We start from the raw sequence: 11918 nt of genomic DNA on the forward strand, positions 1-11918 counted from the left end.
GCTCAGAACAGGCCTTCAGGAACAGGCAAGGCATCATAAATACTGGATCCGTTTCAGTAGGTGGGAGACAACAGCAAGCCTGGTGTTGATGTGCATGTGGTTGTGTGTGTGCTTATGCAGGGGATGTGTGGGCATTTTGATGCCTGTTTTGATAGACAAATGTTCATCCATGCAGCAAAGAGTGAGGCCTCTCCGTGAAGGGAAAGGTGGGGAAGTGGCAGAGGTACAGCTCTGTGAAACAGTTCAAGAGCATTTGCCAGTTCACCAGAGCAGGGAGTATTTATAAGAAGGTTTTGCATCATCTGCAGCTCTGCTGTTTCCCTGTTGGCAGGAAGCAGAGAATATTATCCAGAAGATCAGGCAGCAGCAGTATCCGGAGCTGCTGGCTTTCGACCAGCTTCTCCTCGAGAGGAAAGACCAAAAGGTGTTCCTGCAGTTCGGTGAGGTTTTGGCTTGGCTGGCAGGTTCTCTCCCACTCCCACCAACTCTCTCTGCCAGCCCTGCTGTGGGGCAGCTGCACGGGGGCAGTGGCTGTCCTGCCCAGAGGAGGGTTGCCCACGGGCCAGGCTGTGACAGAGCTCTCCCTGTTCCAGAGGAAGAAGAAATCACATTTGCTCCAACCTACCGCTTTGAGAGAGGCAGCCGGGAGAAGTACGCTTACACCAAGCAAAAGGCTACGGGGGTAGGTGAAACCTGAGTTCCCTTCTGAGGTACATGGCAGAGCAGGGAAAGTACCTCCTACAGAAGAAAATTTCCTAAACCAATCTCTGCATTTCCTGCCCTTGTAACGTTTAGAAAGGAGTCAATACAAACAAACAGACTTGACACAAATATGTGGTGCTTGGGGGAGCGAATTTCCTGTCCTTTTGTGAACTAGTCCTTTCCCTTCTTCTTGACATCATTTCGGTTTTTTTGCAGATGAAGTACAATTTGCCATCCTGGTGTGATCGAGTGCTCTGGAAATCCTACCCCATGGTGCACGTTGTGTGTCAGTCCTATGGTGGGTAGATAACAGATTGCAGATAGCAAGGCAATCAGTCTGAAACGGAAATGATTCAGAGCAGAGTCTGCAGGATCTCCCTGCACTGCCAGGCACTCAGCATAGAGAGACCTGATGTTAAACCAGGCAGTGGAGAGCCAAATCTCTCTGCCTGTAACCTTCCAGTGTTGAGAATTAATTCTGTTATTCTTTTACGTGCAGAACACGAACAGCTGCAGCTGTCCAGCTCTAGGCCATGCTGTAGGATCACTTTACACCAAATATTTCCTGGCAACAACCACCACTTTTCCTGTGCAGTTACCACCAGGAACTCCTCACTTGGTGGTGCCAGCAGGGCAGACCCTGTGTGCACAGTCCAGTCTGCAGAGGCTGGAGCTGCAAACCTCTTTCCTCTATCAAATCATATGCCAGAAGGACTGTGTGGTACCAAGAGCCTGTTCCCTTTCCTGCTGAGAAGCATCACAGAAGTGCAGTGCAGGGAAGAGAGAAAGCCCACAAGACCTGTTTAAAAAAAGACTCAGTACCAGTTGCTGAAATGTCAGTGGCTATATGTAGGACTGAGCATCTGAGTATGATGTTGATGGTTTCCTATTCATGGGATTGAGAACAGGGCTCTCTCAGGGTGGACTGATCTGATCACCAAGCCATGATGCTGGGGTGTGTGGTCAAATATGCACCTGTAGAAAGACTGGGCTTGCTGGATCTCAGTGTGTGCTTAGGGCAAATCAGGCCCTGCTCACTCACTGTTAACTTAGGCCAGGAGTTGCTCTGTAGCACTGAAGTAGCACCAGCCTATTCTTGTGTAATTTCCTGCCACATTAGACCTTTAATTAGCTGTGCCTGTTGCAGAGGCAACCGGGAAGCCTGCAAAGGACTTTTGTGCTGGGGAAATCCACCACTGACAGTCGCTTGCAAAATGATATGGTAAAATTGGGTCCATTAATCAAATCTTTCTGTGTTCTGACAGAAGAGTTACCTTCCTGCATACTGACATGGGATTATGTAAAGAAATACCTTTGACTAGAGACAGTTACCGCAGTGACTGTGAGGTTTTCTGGAAGATTCCCACCCAGTATTTCTGTGGCAGAGATCTCCCTGGAGCAGGGCAGTAACTATCCTCCCTTTCTCGCTGGCAGGCTGCACCACTGACATCATGACCAGTGACCACAGTCCTGTCTTTGCCACCTTTGAAGTGGGAGTTACCTCACAGTTTGTCTCCAAGAACGGTCAGTCAGGTTGGGTGCCAGTGTGCCATCTTCACCTTGGGATACAAAATGTAGTGCTTTGTATATGCAGAAAGAAAAAGATGAGTCTTAAAGAGTCCACTTTAAAATGCCCTCTCTTTATCTCCTTCCTCTTTCCTAGACTCCAAGTACACAGATTCCCAAGGGGAGATAGAGTTCCTGCACTGCTGCGCCACTCTGAAGACCAAGTCCCAGACCAAGTTCTACATTGAGTTTCATTCTAGCTGCTTAGAAAGTATGGCTTTGCCCATCCTTATTACTTCTGTCAAAGTTTTCTGCTTGTTTGGATTAGTTCCCCTTCTTCTTGCTTTGATCTAAAAAAACAGATGTGTGGATCACTTGTTCCAATGCAAAAAAGGGATGTCCTAAAGATTTGTTGTAGTTTACAAGTCAGCCCATACTGTCAGCCATACAATCCAAACCCCACAGCCAAGGGAGCTGTAATCCAACTGCCTTTCACCAATTCTTCCATCTTCTTTGGCAATCTGATTGTTTCCTTCTTGAAGAGAGACACGTGCTGTTCTTGCTCATCACATAGAAAATCTCTACTTAGAAAACGTGATTGATTAAATGTCTGATTGTGCCTGCTGCAAAATCAGGTGCTTCCAAAATAATGCACCTGCATTATGCTAATAAAGGTAATTTTAAATAATTGAATTACCCTGGTTTAACAAAGAATAAGTCAGAGCATCAGCTAAAAGTGAAAGGAAAGCAAGTGATTTGACTGTGTAAGTGGGACTGTGTCCTCCCAGTGCTGCAGGTTTCCCTCCCTGGCCCTGTGCTGCGGGGCTGAGTCTCAGCTGTTTATGTAACACGAGCCTCCCTGCCCTTGCTGGGGTTTTTTAAACCCCCATCCCAGGGCTGCTTCTGTAAGTGGGACAGTGTGCTGTGGTGTTTGCTTCAGCACATTATCGCGTGTCAGAGCGCGGTGGAAGAGACAGTTCCATAAAAGATTATTTTTTGGCTGTATCAAAATTTGCATAAATTTCTATGGAAACAGTGTATTACGAATCTTAAATTAGAATTTCAAAAGTGTGCTATCTTGAGTGGCGTAGGAAGACCTGTCATGTTCTTATCCTCCAGTCCATGTATGCACTGAGCTGTTCAGTGCCAAGTTTAACTGTAAAATTAAACCATTTAACAATGCTCCAGTAAAATCACTTGTAAATTTACTGTGTAAACATTCACCCAAAGCTAAGGCTTTAAGCTTCTTAATAATTTTAAAATCTGTGTCCAAGTGGGAAAATAACTGTAGGCCTTTTGGAGCGTGGCATGTGAAAAGGATTTGTAGCCCCATTCTTGCTGCCTCTCTTCTGGTAAACTCCTTTCTTGTCCCTTTGCAGGTTTTGTAAAGAGCCAGGAAGGAGAAAATGAGGATGGGAATGAAGGGGAGCTCGTGGTAAAGTTCGTCGATGCACTTCCAAAGGTAGGCTGGGACTGTGCTTCCATATCCATATGGAAGAGAAGCCTTCCACCTTCATCCCATAAGCAACATATATATAAACATTTTGTGCAGGAACGTGGTTGTGGTCTTGTTTAGACTCAAAGAGACTGTAAGAATGCAGAATGGGCTTAAGCTAAACAGAGCATGTTATAAGCAGGAAAGGACTTACATCTCTATCAGGAATTTTGCTGGCATGATTATGCCATTCAGGAACATGACTTTTTTCTCACCTGTTTATTGAGTGTAACTATGCTGACAAGTGTTTTAAGTAGGCCCCTTTTTTTTTTTAGTTTTAGATGGAAAATAAAACATCTTAAAGGATAGCTCTGGAGTTTTTTGCCTGGTCAGAAAAAGTTTTCTCTTGGTATTTTTTAGAAGAGTTGATTACATATTTTTTACCTATGTTAAAAAGAGCATCGATGGCCAGAAGCAGTGTTCTGTGTGTCAGTGTCAGACACAAGTCCTGTCCTTGAGATCAGAGCTAGTCTCCATTTCTTGGCATGGTGGGAGCTGGAAGAACTACAGGAGCTCCTGGATTTGGAGCAAATGTTCCTGTCAGTACCCTTCTAAATAGTCTCAAAAGAAAATATGCTGATTTTGGAAAGAGTGCATTACACTGAGAGCTTAGGGAAAGGCTCTTCAATAAGTGATTGTAACAACAGCCAAACAGATTTTTGGGAACAGACTGTAATCAGAGTCCAGATCCCTTCTTCCCTGAGCAATTTTCAGGCCTGCACTGCATGAGAAAACTGCAGTTCATCCCATGAGTGTTAGATTTGCAGCGTCCCATCTGCTGTGCTGGGAGCAAGAGTGTGCAGCCTTCTCCCACAGATGTCCAAACACCAGCAAAGAGGCTGATCCTGGAGGTGACATGATATCCTCAAGGGTTTATCCAGCAGCTTTGTCCTCATTTGGGACTGAGGCACGGGGAGAACTGTGCTCCTGTAGCCCATCTATTTTATTGACCCACCTTAACTTGTCTTTGCAGCTGACCCCAATTATTTCAGACCCGGAATACCTCCTGGATCAACACATCCTGATCAGCATTAAGTCATCAGACAGTGATGAATCTTATGGTAAGTGCTTAGCTCTGAAGTTCTGGATCAGTCAAAATCTACTTAGATTCTTCCAAACCACTGAAAGAGTGGGAGAGAACAGAAGTAACTCTTACAGAACATCTATGATACTCTGACTTCTGACTTAGAATTCAACATACACAAAAATACACTGTGGACAATAGTTTGTGAGGTAAGTATGATTAGAGAAATATGAAGCAACAACCTGTGTGAGCTTTACCAGCTCTAAAAGAGCAATGGCTTAAAAAGAAAGTACAGGAATTAAATCAGGAGTCAATCTGGTTAAATGGGTTTATTCAGAATATTCAAATCCTGTTTCACTTGCACTTACTTGAGGCATTTCTCCTGGCTACAGAAAAGGATTTGGCAGTGCTGCTGGCTTCCAAATTCTCAGCAGCCAGAGACTGCAGTCCTTGTCCACAGAAGGCTCTTTGCTGAAATCCCATTAACTGAAATAGCAGCCACAGGCTCGTGTTTTCCTTACCAGGAATGGAAGCTCAGAACACTGCAGTCACTCACAGATATCTCCAGTGCCCAGATCTTTCACACATATTTGAAGTTAAATGAATGTCCCTGATTTCTCAGGAGATAATACACACCTTGCTGTGATCCAAAGCAGGTTCTCTCCAGTAATTGCAGCACAGTGATAGTAGATGACACAAGAGATTTCAGTGCTTTTTTTCCTCAATCTCAGGCTCATTGTCTCCTCGTTGTCTTTTAGGGGAAGGCTGCATTGCCCTGAGAATAGAAGCAACAGAATCCTTAGCTCCTATCCACACTGTGCTGACACACCACGGAGAGAAAACAGGAGTCTTCCAAGGTGAAATCAAGTTGCAAACATCACAAGGGAAACAGAGAGAGAAGCTGTATGGTAAGGAATGTCATCATCTCTGCAATGCTCACCCTAGAGAGTATTCACCTGGAAAGATTTCTGATAACTGTCAAGGAGGTGAAAATTACCCCTGCAGTGCTTATAGTCCCAAAGAGGCAAGTCCCTTTGATGCTGACTGAAAAGAGCTGTGAGTATTGTTAGTTCTCAGGAGGATACCTGTACTCTTTCAGAGAGACAGAGCAATTCGATTTGGGTATCTTTTTTCATCATTCAAGTAAATTTGGCAGACTGAGAGAGCCCCCTGTCTGTCACTAATACTGGTTTCATTGAATTGGGATATCTAACTTCCACTTGTAGTGGCTATATGAGAAGGTGATGAGTGAGGCTCTGAAGGAGCAGTTTCTTAGCTAAAGGATCACAAACCTTTGTATTTAAAGATACACATTTCTTCCTATATCAACAAGAATTACATGTATTTGTGGGCAGCTGAAAACATAACAGCAACAACAGTTTAAAACTGTGCATCATTCTGATGGACAAAGAGAGATGCCTTAATGCAAGTAGTAACACACAAAACTTGGGCAGACTCTGAAGCTGCCAAAACACTCTTATGCCTTTCCTTTCCTTCAGATTTTGTCAAGATTGAACGTGATGAAATTGCTGGGCAGAAAACAAGGAACATCAGCAATTTAGAGCCTAACAAAGAGTGGGATCAGACTAACAGGTAAAGGGCAAGAGGGTAAGTCAGTGTACCAGAAAAATGATTGGCTCAATAAAGGCCAAGCTGGGCTTGCCGTGGGAGCAGCATTAATGGGTGTGGTGAGCACTGGGAAGCTGCTCTGTGGCTCTCTGCTCAGGGCTGGTCAATGCTTCTGTGCCCAAAGCTTCAAAAGCTGAGAATGCATTAGCCAGACCAGGTCCCTGAACCCCACTTAGAAAGGGCCCTTTTATTTCCAACAGAAAATCAAAATCTACTCATCTGATGGCCAGAGAGGCAGCAGCCGTGGCTCGCTACTGGGGGAGTGCTTCTCCTGCTGCAGACACCGCGGGAAAGGAGGATATCCTACGGTAACCTTGCTGCTTTACCTCTGCCAGCCTGGGGTGGCAACCTGTGCTCAAACTGCCTGTCTTTTCCTTTCCAAGAGTCGTAGGATGAGTCGGGGCAAGGCTGTCCTTTCACTCTGTTTTCACAGGGGCTCTTCTTTGCAGGCAGTTCCTGCTGGGCTCAGAAACCTGTGAAAGCCCCTGGATGTGGCTGCAGAAGCTGAATGCTCTCTGCAGCCTGGAAAAGGAAGTGTCTGCCACAGCCAGAGGAACTATTTTGGGGTTGGGGGAGGTGGCCTTGACCCAGCTGCTTCCTCTCTGGTGACCCAGGGGAGGGAGGCACTAACAGGACTCCCACTTATTCTCTGATTCTGAAGCAAGTGACAAAAAAAAGAAAAGTAGGTGGTATTGAATCTAAGCAGTCAGTGGGCACTAACTCCTTTGTAGCTGGCAGGGAGACAAAAACCCAAGTGTATCTGTGCATGTACCTCCCTAACAATATTTCTTGTCTTTAGCAACTCCACCCCCACAGACATCAGCAACCCCAACTACCTGGGGATGGCTCCCTTCTCTCAGCAGCCCTCTGCAATCTGCCAGCTTAAGCAGACACCTTCAGCAGACCAGCCACCTTCTCTCTGGAACTATGAGCAGCAGCCCAAAGAGACCACCTCCCTGATGGGACAGAGTCCCTCATCCTCCACATCGCCCTCCTTGTCACCTCTATCCCCAAAGCCATCCCTCCAGCCCACAGCAAACAGAAGCATTTGTAGTCGGAGTCAAGAGTACCTGTGAGTCTTTGAGTTTTGCCCTGGGGCTGGGCCCCTCTCTCCTGTTCTACACTGTCACTGTTTCATTATCTGTATGAAGAGTTCAACCTTCAGCATATTCTTTCCATATTTTATCTCTAGAATTAGAAAAAGATAAGTAAAGGTCACAAGTGCAGACATCTCATACTCAAAGGAAACAAGTGTAGTAGTTCCTCAGGCCTTTATGAAAGGAAAGCCAAAAATATATAAGTTAAACTTACAACTAAACAATAGAATCTTAGAATCATAGAATGGTTTGGGTTGAAAGGGACCTGAGAGGCTGTCTTGTCCCACCCCTTGCCATGGCCAGGGACACCTGCCACTAGCCCAGGTTGCTCCAAGCCCTGTCCAGCCTGGCCTTGAACACTTCCAGGGATGGGGCAGCCACAGCTGCTCTGGGCAACCTGTGCCAAGGCCTCATCACCCTCTGAGTAAAGAGCTTCTTCCCCAAATCTAATCTAAATCTCTCCTCTTTTAGTTTAAAACTGCTCCCCCTTGTCCTGTTACTATCTGCCTGTGTAAACAGTTGCTCTCCCTCCTTACTGTAAGTCCCCTTTGGGCATTGGAAGGCCACAATAAGGTCTCCCCAGAGTCTTGTTTTCTTCAGATTGAACAACCTCAGCTCTCTCAGCCCGACAGAGGTTTAATTCTCTGTCAAGAGAAAAGGAGAAGATTACAGAGTTGACTGTAATAACAAAAGAGAAAAGGGGAGAGTGTGGCATAGATCTTTCCCCTGGATAGGAAGGAGAGCTCCTTCAAGTGTCATATGTGAAGTACTTTCACTGAATTTCCACTTGCACTACTATACAAACATCCAGCTTGCTAAGAAGCCAGAATCCATGTGCTGCATCTATCACAAGCCTTGATGCAGAATTTCCACCTGGCAACTGAAAATATCCCATCCCTACCCAACTTAGTAAAGTGATGAGGCAGCTTCACCCCGGTGCCTGTGTGCAATCTGTGTCCTCATTCCAGACCTGCTTTTGACAGCGACAGCTGCTCTCAGAGCCTGGGCTGGAGCTCACTGTAAATGGATGTGGCACCCTGCAGTTCAAACCCTGCAGTGCTCCATCCATGCTCTCAGCTCTGCTCCTGCCTGTACTGACTAGTGAACACAGCTGGAAGCCAGGAACACAACTCACCTGAAGGCACCCAAAGAACACGTGCCACTCACCCCTATTCCCCTCTGCTCACTGATACTGTGGCTGATTTTTTAAGCCCTGTGGTGGCTCTCCAGATTAAAGCCTTGCCACACCAGGGCATCACAGAAACCTCCAGATCTGCTGCGTCCCACTGGCAGCTGTGCTCTCATTCCAGGTTGAGCTGCTGCTCAAGGGGCTCCACTGTGAACACACAGGAGTTGTCTCACCCTAGAGGATAGAGCTCTTACTCCTGTAGTGTGCATTTGGGTGCAGTAAGGAGATTTATCCCTTCCTTAAGAATACCATGCTGCGTTGGTAGCAAGAGGAGATTGACCTAGTTGTAAAATGTTACAGGATGATATGAGCTCTCACGTTAAGCCTCCAGACAGCCATCCTGTCCGACAGATCTGAAGATTCTTATTAATATTCAAATTCAGATTTGTGTGTGTCGCAAAGCCATCAAAGCACTTGGCACAGTCTGGCTCAGTGGCTTATCTCTGTTTAAAGAGAAGCCAAATATCACTTTGACAGGACTGTAGTCTAGCAGGGAGTTTATACAGGGCCATGCATATCTGCTCTCTGCTGTCATGTTCCTAATGATTAAAAACAATGCACAATTCTGTTCTCTCTCCCTGAGTTTAATTGTTTTCCTGTTACCCCTTTACACAGTCAGTTTAATTTTATCAGGCTCATTTGCTATTCATTTTGTCTCTAACTCAGTCAGTATCTCTTGCCTGCTCTTTTCAAGTCTCCCTTACATGCTGTTTTGATGACTGCAGGCCACCTGAACTGGGGAAATCCACAGCAGAGCCTGTGCTTCTGGAGGAGGGACAGCAAAGGCCGGAGATGTTTGAGAACCCTCTGTATGGCTCGATGGGCTCCAAGGGCAAGGTGCCTCCCAAGAAGGAGCAGGAATACCCCAAGGCCTTGTGGAAAGAGCAGCTGCCACTGCCTGAGCAGAGCTGTCATCTCACAAAGCCACAGGAGCCTGAGGGCGGCAAGACCCCTGGCAAACAGCCATCCCCACCTTTCCTGGTCCCCACACAGCGATTCCGGTCCTACACCTGCTCCGGCCAGGCGGAAGAAAAGAATATAGGTGAGAAGAGCCAAGGCAAACTGAAGGTGACAACACCACTGGAAAACTCGGCACAGCTCAAGAAACTAGTGAAGCCACTGAGGGCTGAAGTCAGCCTGAGCACCCAGGGACAGCAGAACAAGCCGCCCCTTCCCTCGAAGAGTCGGGCGGTGCTGGACATGCAGAACTCCAAGGGCCGAGATTACCGGGACAGCTCAGAGCTGCCGCACTCCGGGAAGCACCGGGCAGAGGAGGCACCCATGGGCAGGACAACTACACCGGTGTGTTCCTCATGGGAATAAGGCAGGGTGGAAGGTGCATTAGGCTGTGGGGTCACTGCAGAACATGACTAGAGTAGTACTGGCTTAGTCCCTGAGTCCTCGCTCCATGTTTCCTGTCCCAGCTCAGAGCACTGTCCCACAAACCCAAGGGGTTGCCAGGGAGCATCGTAAAGCTATTGCTGCAGAAGAGGGCATGTTGTGAAACTATGGCCTTAGCTTTGCATGAATTTTTAACTGTTTTTGAACTGTTTAAGCTTGGTGGCCACAAGAGGAACACGAGTAGTCCGTACGGTGTTATGGCTTGTTTGGGGCACCCTGTGTCGTTCCTGAGAACGCCCAGACCTGGCCTGACAGTGCAAACCCACAGTACTGGCAATAGATTTGCTGTAACTAATAAAAAGATAATTAAAAGTAGTTAGTGGTAAATACTTAGCAACTTAAAACAGCAGTGTCCAAAAACATTCCTGGAACCTCTACAGAAATAATCACACATATACTTTTCTGGGCTGGTGGGGTTTTTTGTTGTGGTTTGGTTTGGTTTGGTCTGGTGTCATGTTGTTTTGTTGTTTTTTTCACCAGAACACCATGAGCTAGATGAGAAGGAGCAGGAGCAAAAGCCCACTTGAGCAAGCTGTAGGATGTTTTTTGACTTCTCCATCAAAACTTGTAGAATTGACAGTAGACAAGCTGATGTCTTCTCTTGTCTCTACAGTGAACATGACGCAGCAGCCGGCATCCCAGGAAGAATCCTGATGGGAAGAACGATGGGAGATTGCTGCTTTGTTCACTCATCTCCTCTGGTCTGGTTCTAAAAAGACTGAGGATTTTTATTTTTGAGGGTGGACCCCTCCCTGTGATTATGAAAATGTTCTAGCTGAGAAGTTTATCCTATGTTGCTCAGATCAAGAGGAGCCAGGAGCACAATACCAAGTGCAAGTTACCCTTTTGAGTGTCACTTTGGTACTTCCATTCAGAAGCAGTGGCCAAGTACATGCATTAGTAAGTGTTTTGAAAAAGAGGAAGGTACGGTGTGTAAGGACTAGGAGATGGGAGGGGTGGATTTAGAGAACCCCTTTCTACAAAAGCAAGATTTCTATTTTGTTACAGGATTCCTATTAAAGAGTGATATGTAAAAGAAAGCATCTTGAAAGCGGTACAGCTCCTAAAGCATGTCCTGTCCGTGGAGCAAGGAATTAGGGGAGGGGAAAGAGTCTGACTAGCAGCTACTGATGAGGGTCACACACTGTCAGCAGAGCTTTGCTCTCGTCTGCCGCGCTCAGGTAACGCAGCGGGGGAGGCACCGCGGCTCCTCCTCCTTCCAGCGGGTCGTGCTTTGATACCCCAACAACAGAGGGAAACCAGGACTGCGGGAGGGGAGGAGAAGCAGGGCCCATGGGCAACCTCGGAGTGCAGCTCCGGAGTCCCCCCGGCCTGTCTGACAGCAAGCACTCTGCTTTGGAAGGACACTGGCCAGCTGGTTGTGTAGCATTCCTAACAGATTAATGCTGACCTTACTGTACACGTGTGCTCAGTGACTGAGTGATGTTAACACACTTGTCAGTTCTGTTGTGTTCATGTAAAGTGTTAATTCTGTGGTTACAACTGGGTTATGCCTGTTGTGACTTAATCATGGCTATTGTTTCCATGTTGATTACTTAAAAAATAATAAAATAGTTTTCTGACCATTCTTTACTGAAAATTTAAAACTGCCTGCCACATGGTGCAGCTTTAGTTGAGTGTTACACCAGCTCATTTAGTGACAGTAGTCCCTGCCCAGAAGAAACAAGGAGGAGAGCAGGAAAGATACACCAAAGACAACTGAGGACACAATTGTCTGTGTGCACACACCCTCTGTGGATACAGCTGGCTTGAAAATTATAGCCCCTGTTAGCAGGTGCAGTTACTAATTGTATGAGTGTAGAACATGTACAGTAATTCTACTGGAGCAGAAGAGGCCATGTGAGAATGTGTGGA

At 46.5% G+C, this 11918-nt stretch overlaps 1 protein-coding gene across 3 annotated transcripts in view; it reads left to right on the forward strand.

The window, feature by feature from the left end:
• INPP5D (inositol polyphosphate-5-phosphatase D) overlaps positions 1-11631 on the forward strand; it is a 53595-nt gene extending 41964 nt beyond the window's left edge. Inside the window, exons 17-29 of one of the 3 annotated variants that reach the window (XM_064666710.1) lie at positions 332-440; positions 594-682; positions 919-1000; positions 2137-2235; positions 2366-2479; positions 3588-3670; positions 4677-4764; positions 5486-5635; positions 6227-6320; positions 6557-6664; positions 7156-7428; positions 9368-9944; positions 10657-11631. In XM_064666710.1, coding sequence (XP_064522780.1) covers positions 332-440; positions 594-682; positions 919-1000; positions 2137-2235; positions 2366-2479; positions 3588-3670; positions 4677-4764; positions 5486-5635; positions 6227-6320; positions 6557-6664; positions 7156-7428; positions 9368-9944; positions 10657-10659 — 1869 coding nt within the window. In that variant the 3' untranslated portion in view covers positions 10660-11631. Of the gene's footprint in view, positions 1-331; positions 441-593; positions 683-918; positions 1001-2136; positions 2236-2365; positions 2480-3587; positions 3671-4676; positions 4765-5485; positions 5636-6226; positions 6321-6556; positions 6665-7155; positions 7429-9367; positions 9981-10656 lie in introns of those variants that run through there. The other 2 variants (XM_064666711.1, XM_064666709.1) reach the window with 2 other exon arrangements.
• The last annotated feature ends 287 nt before the right edge of the window (positions 11632-11918 follow it).

The sequence above is a fragment of the Pseudopipra pipra genome, chromosome 10 (assembly GCF_036250125.1).
Source record: "Pseudopipra pipra isolate bDixPip1 chromosome 10, bDixPip1.hap1, whole genome shotgun sequence".
Classification (NCBI taxonomy): domain Eukaryota; kingdom Metazoa; phylum Chordata; class Aves; order Passeriformes; family Pipridae; genus Pseudopipra; species Pseudopipra pipra.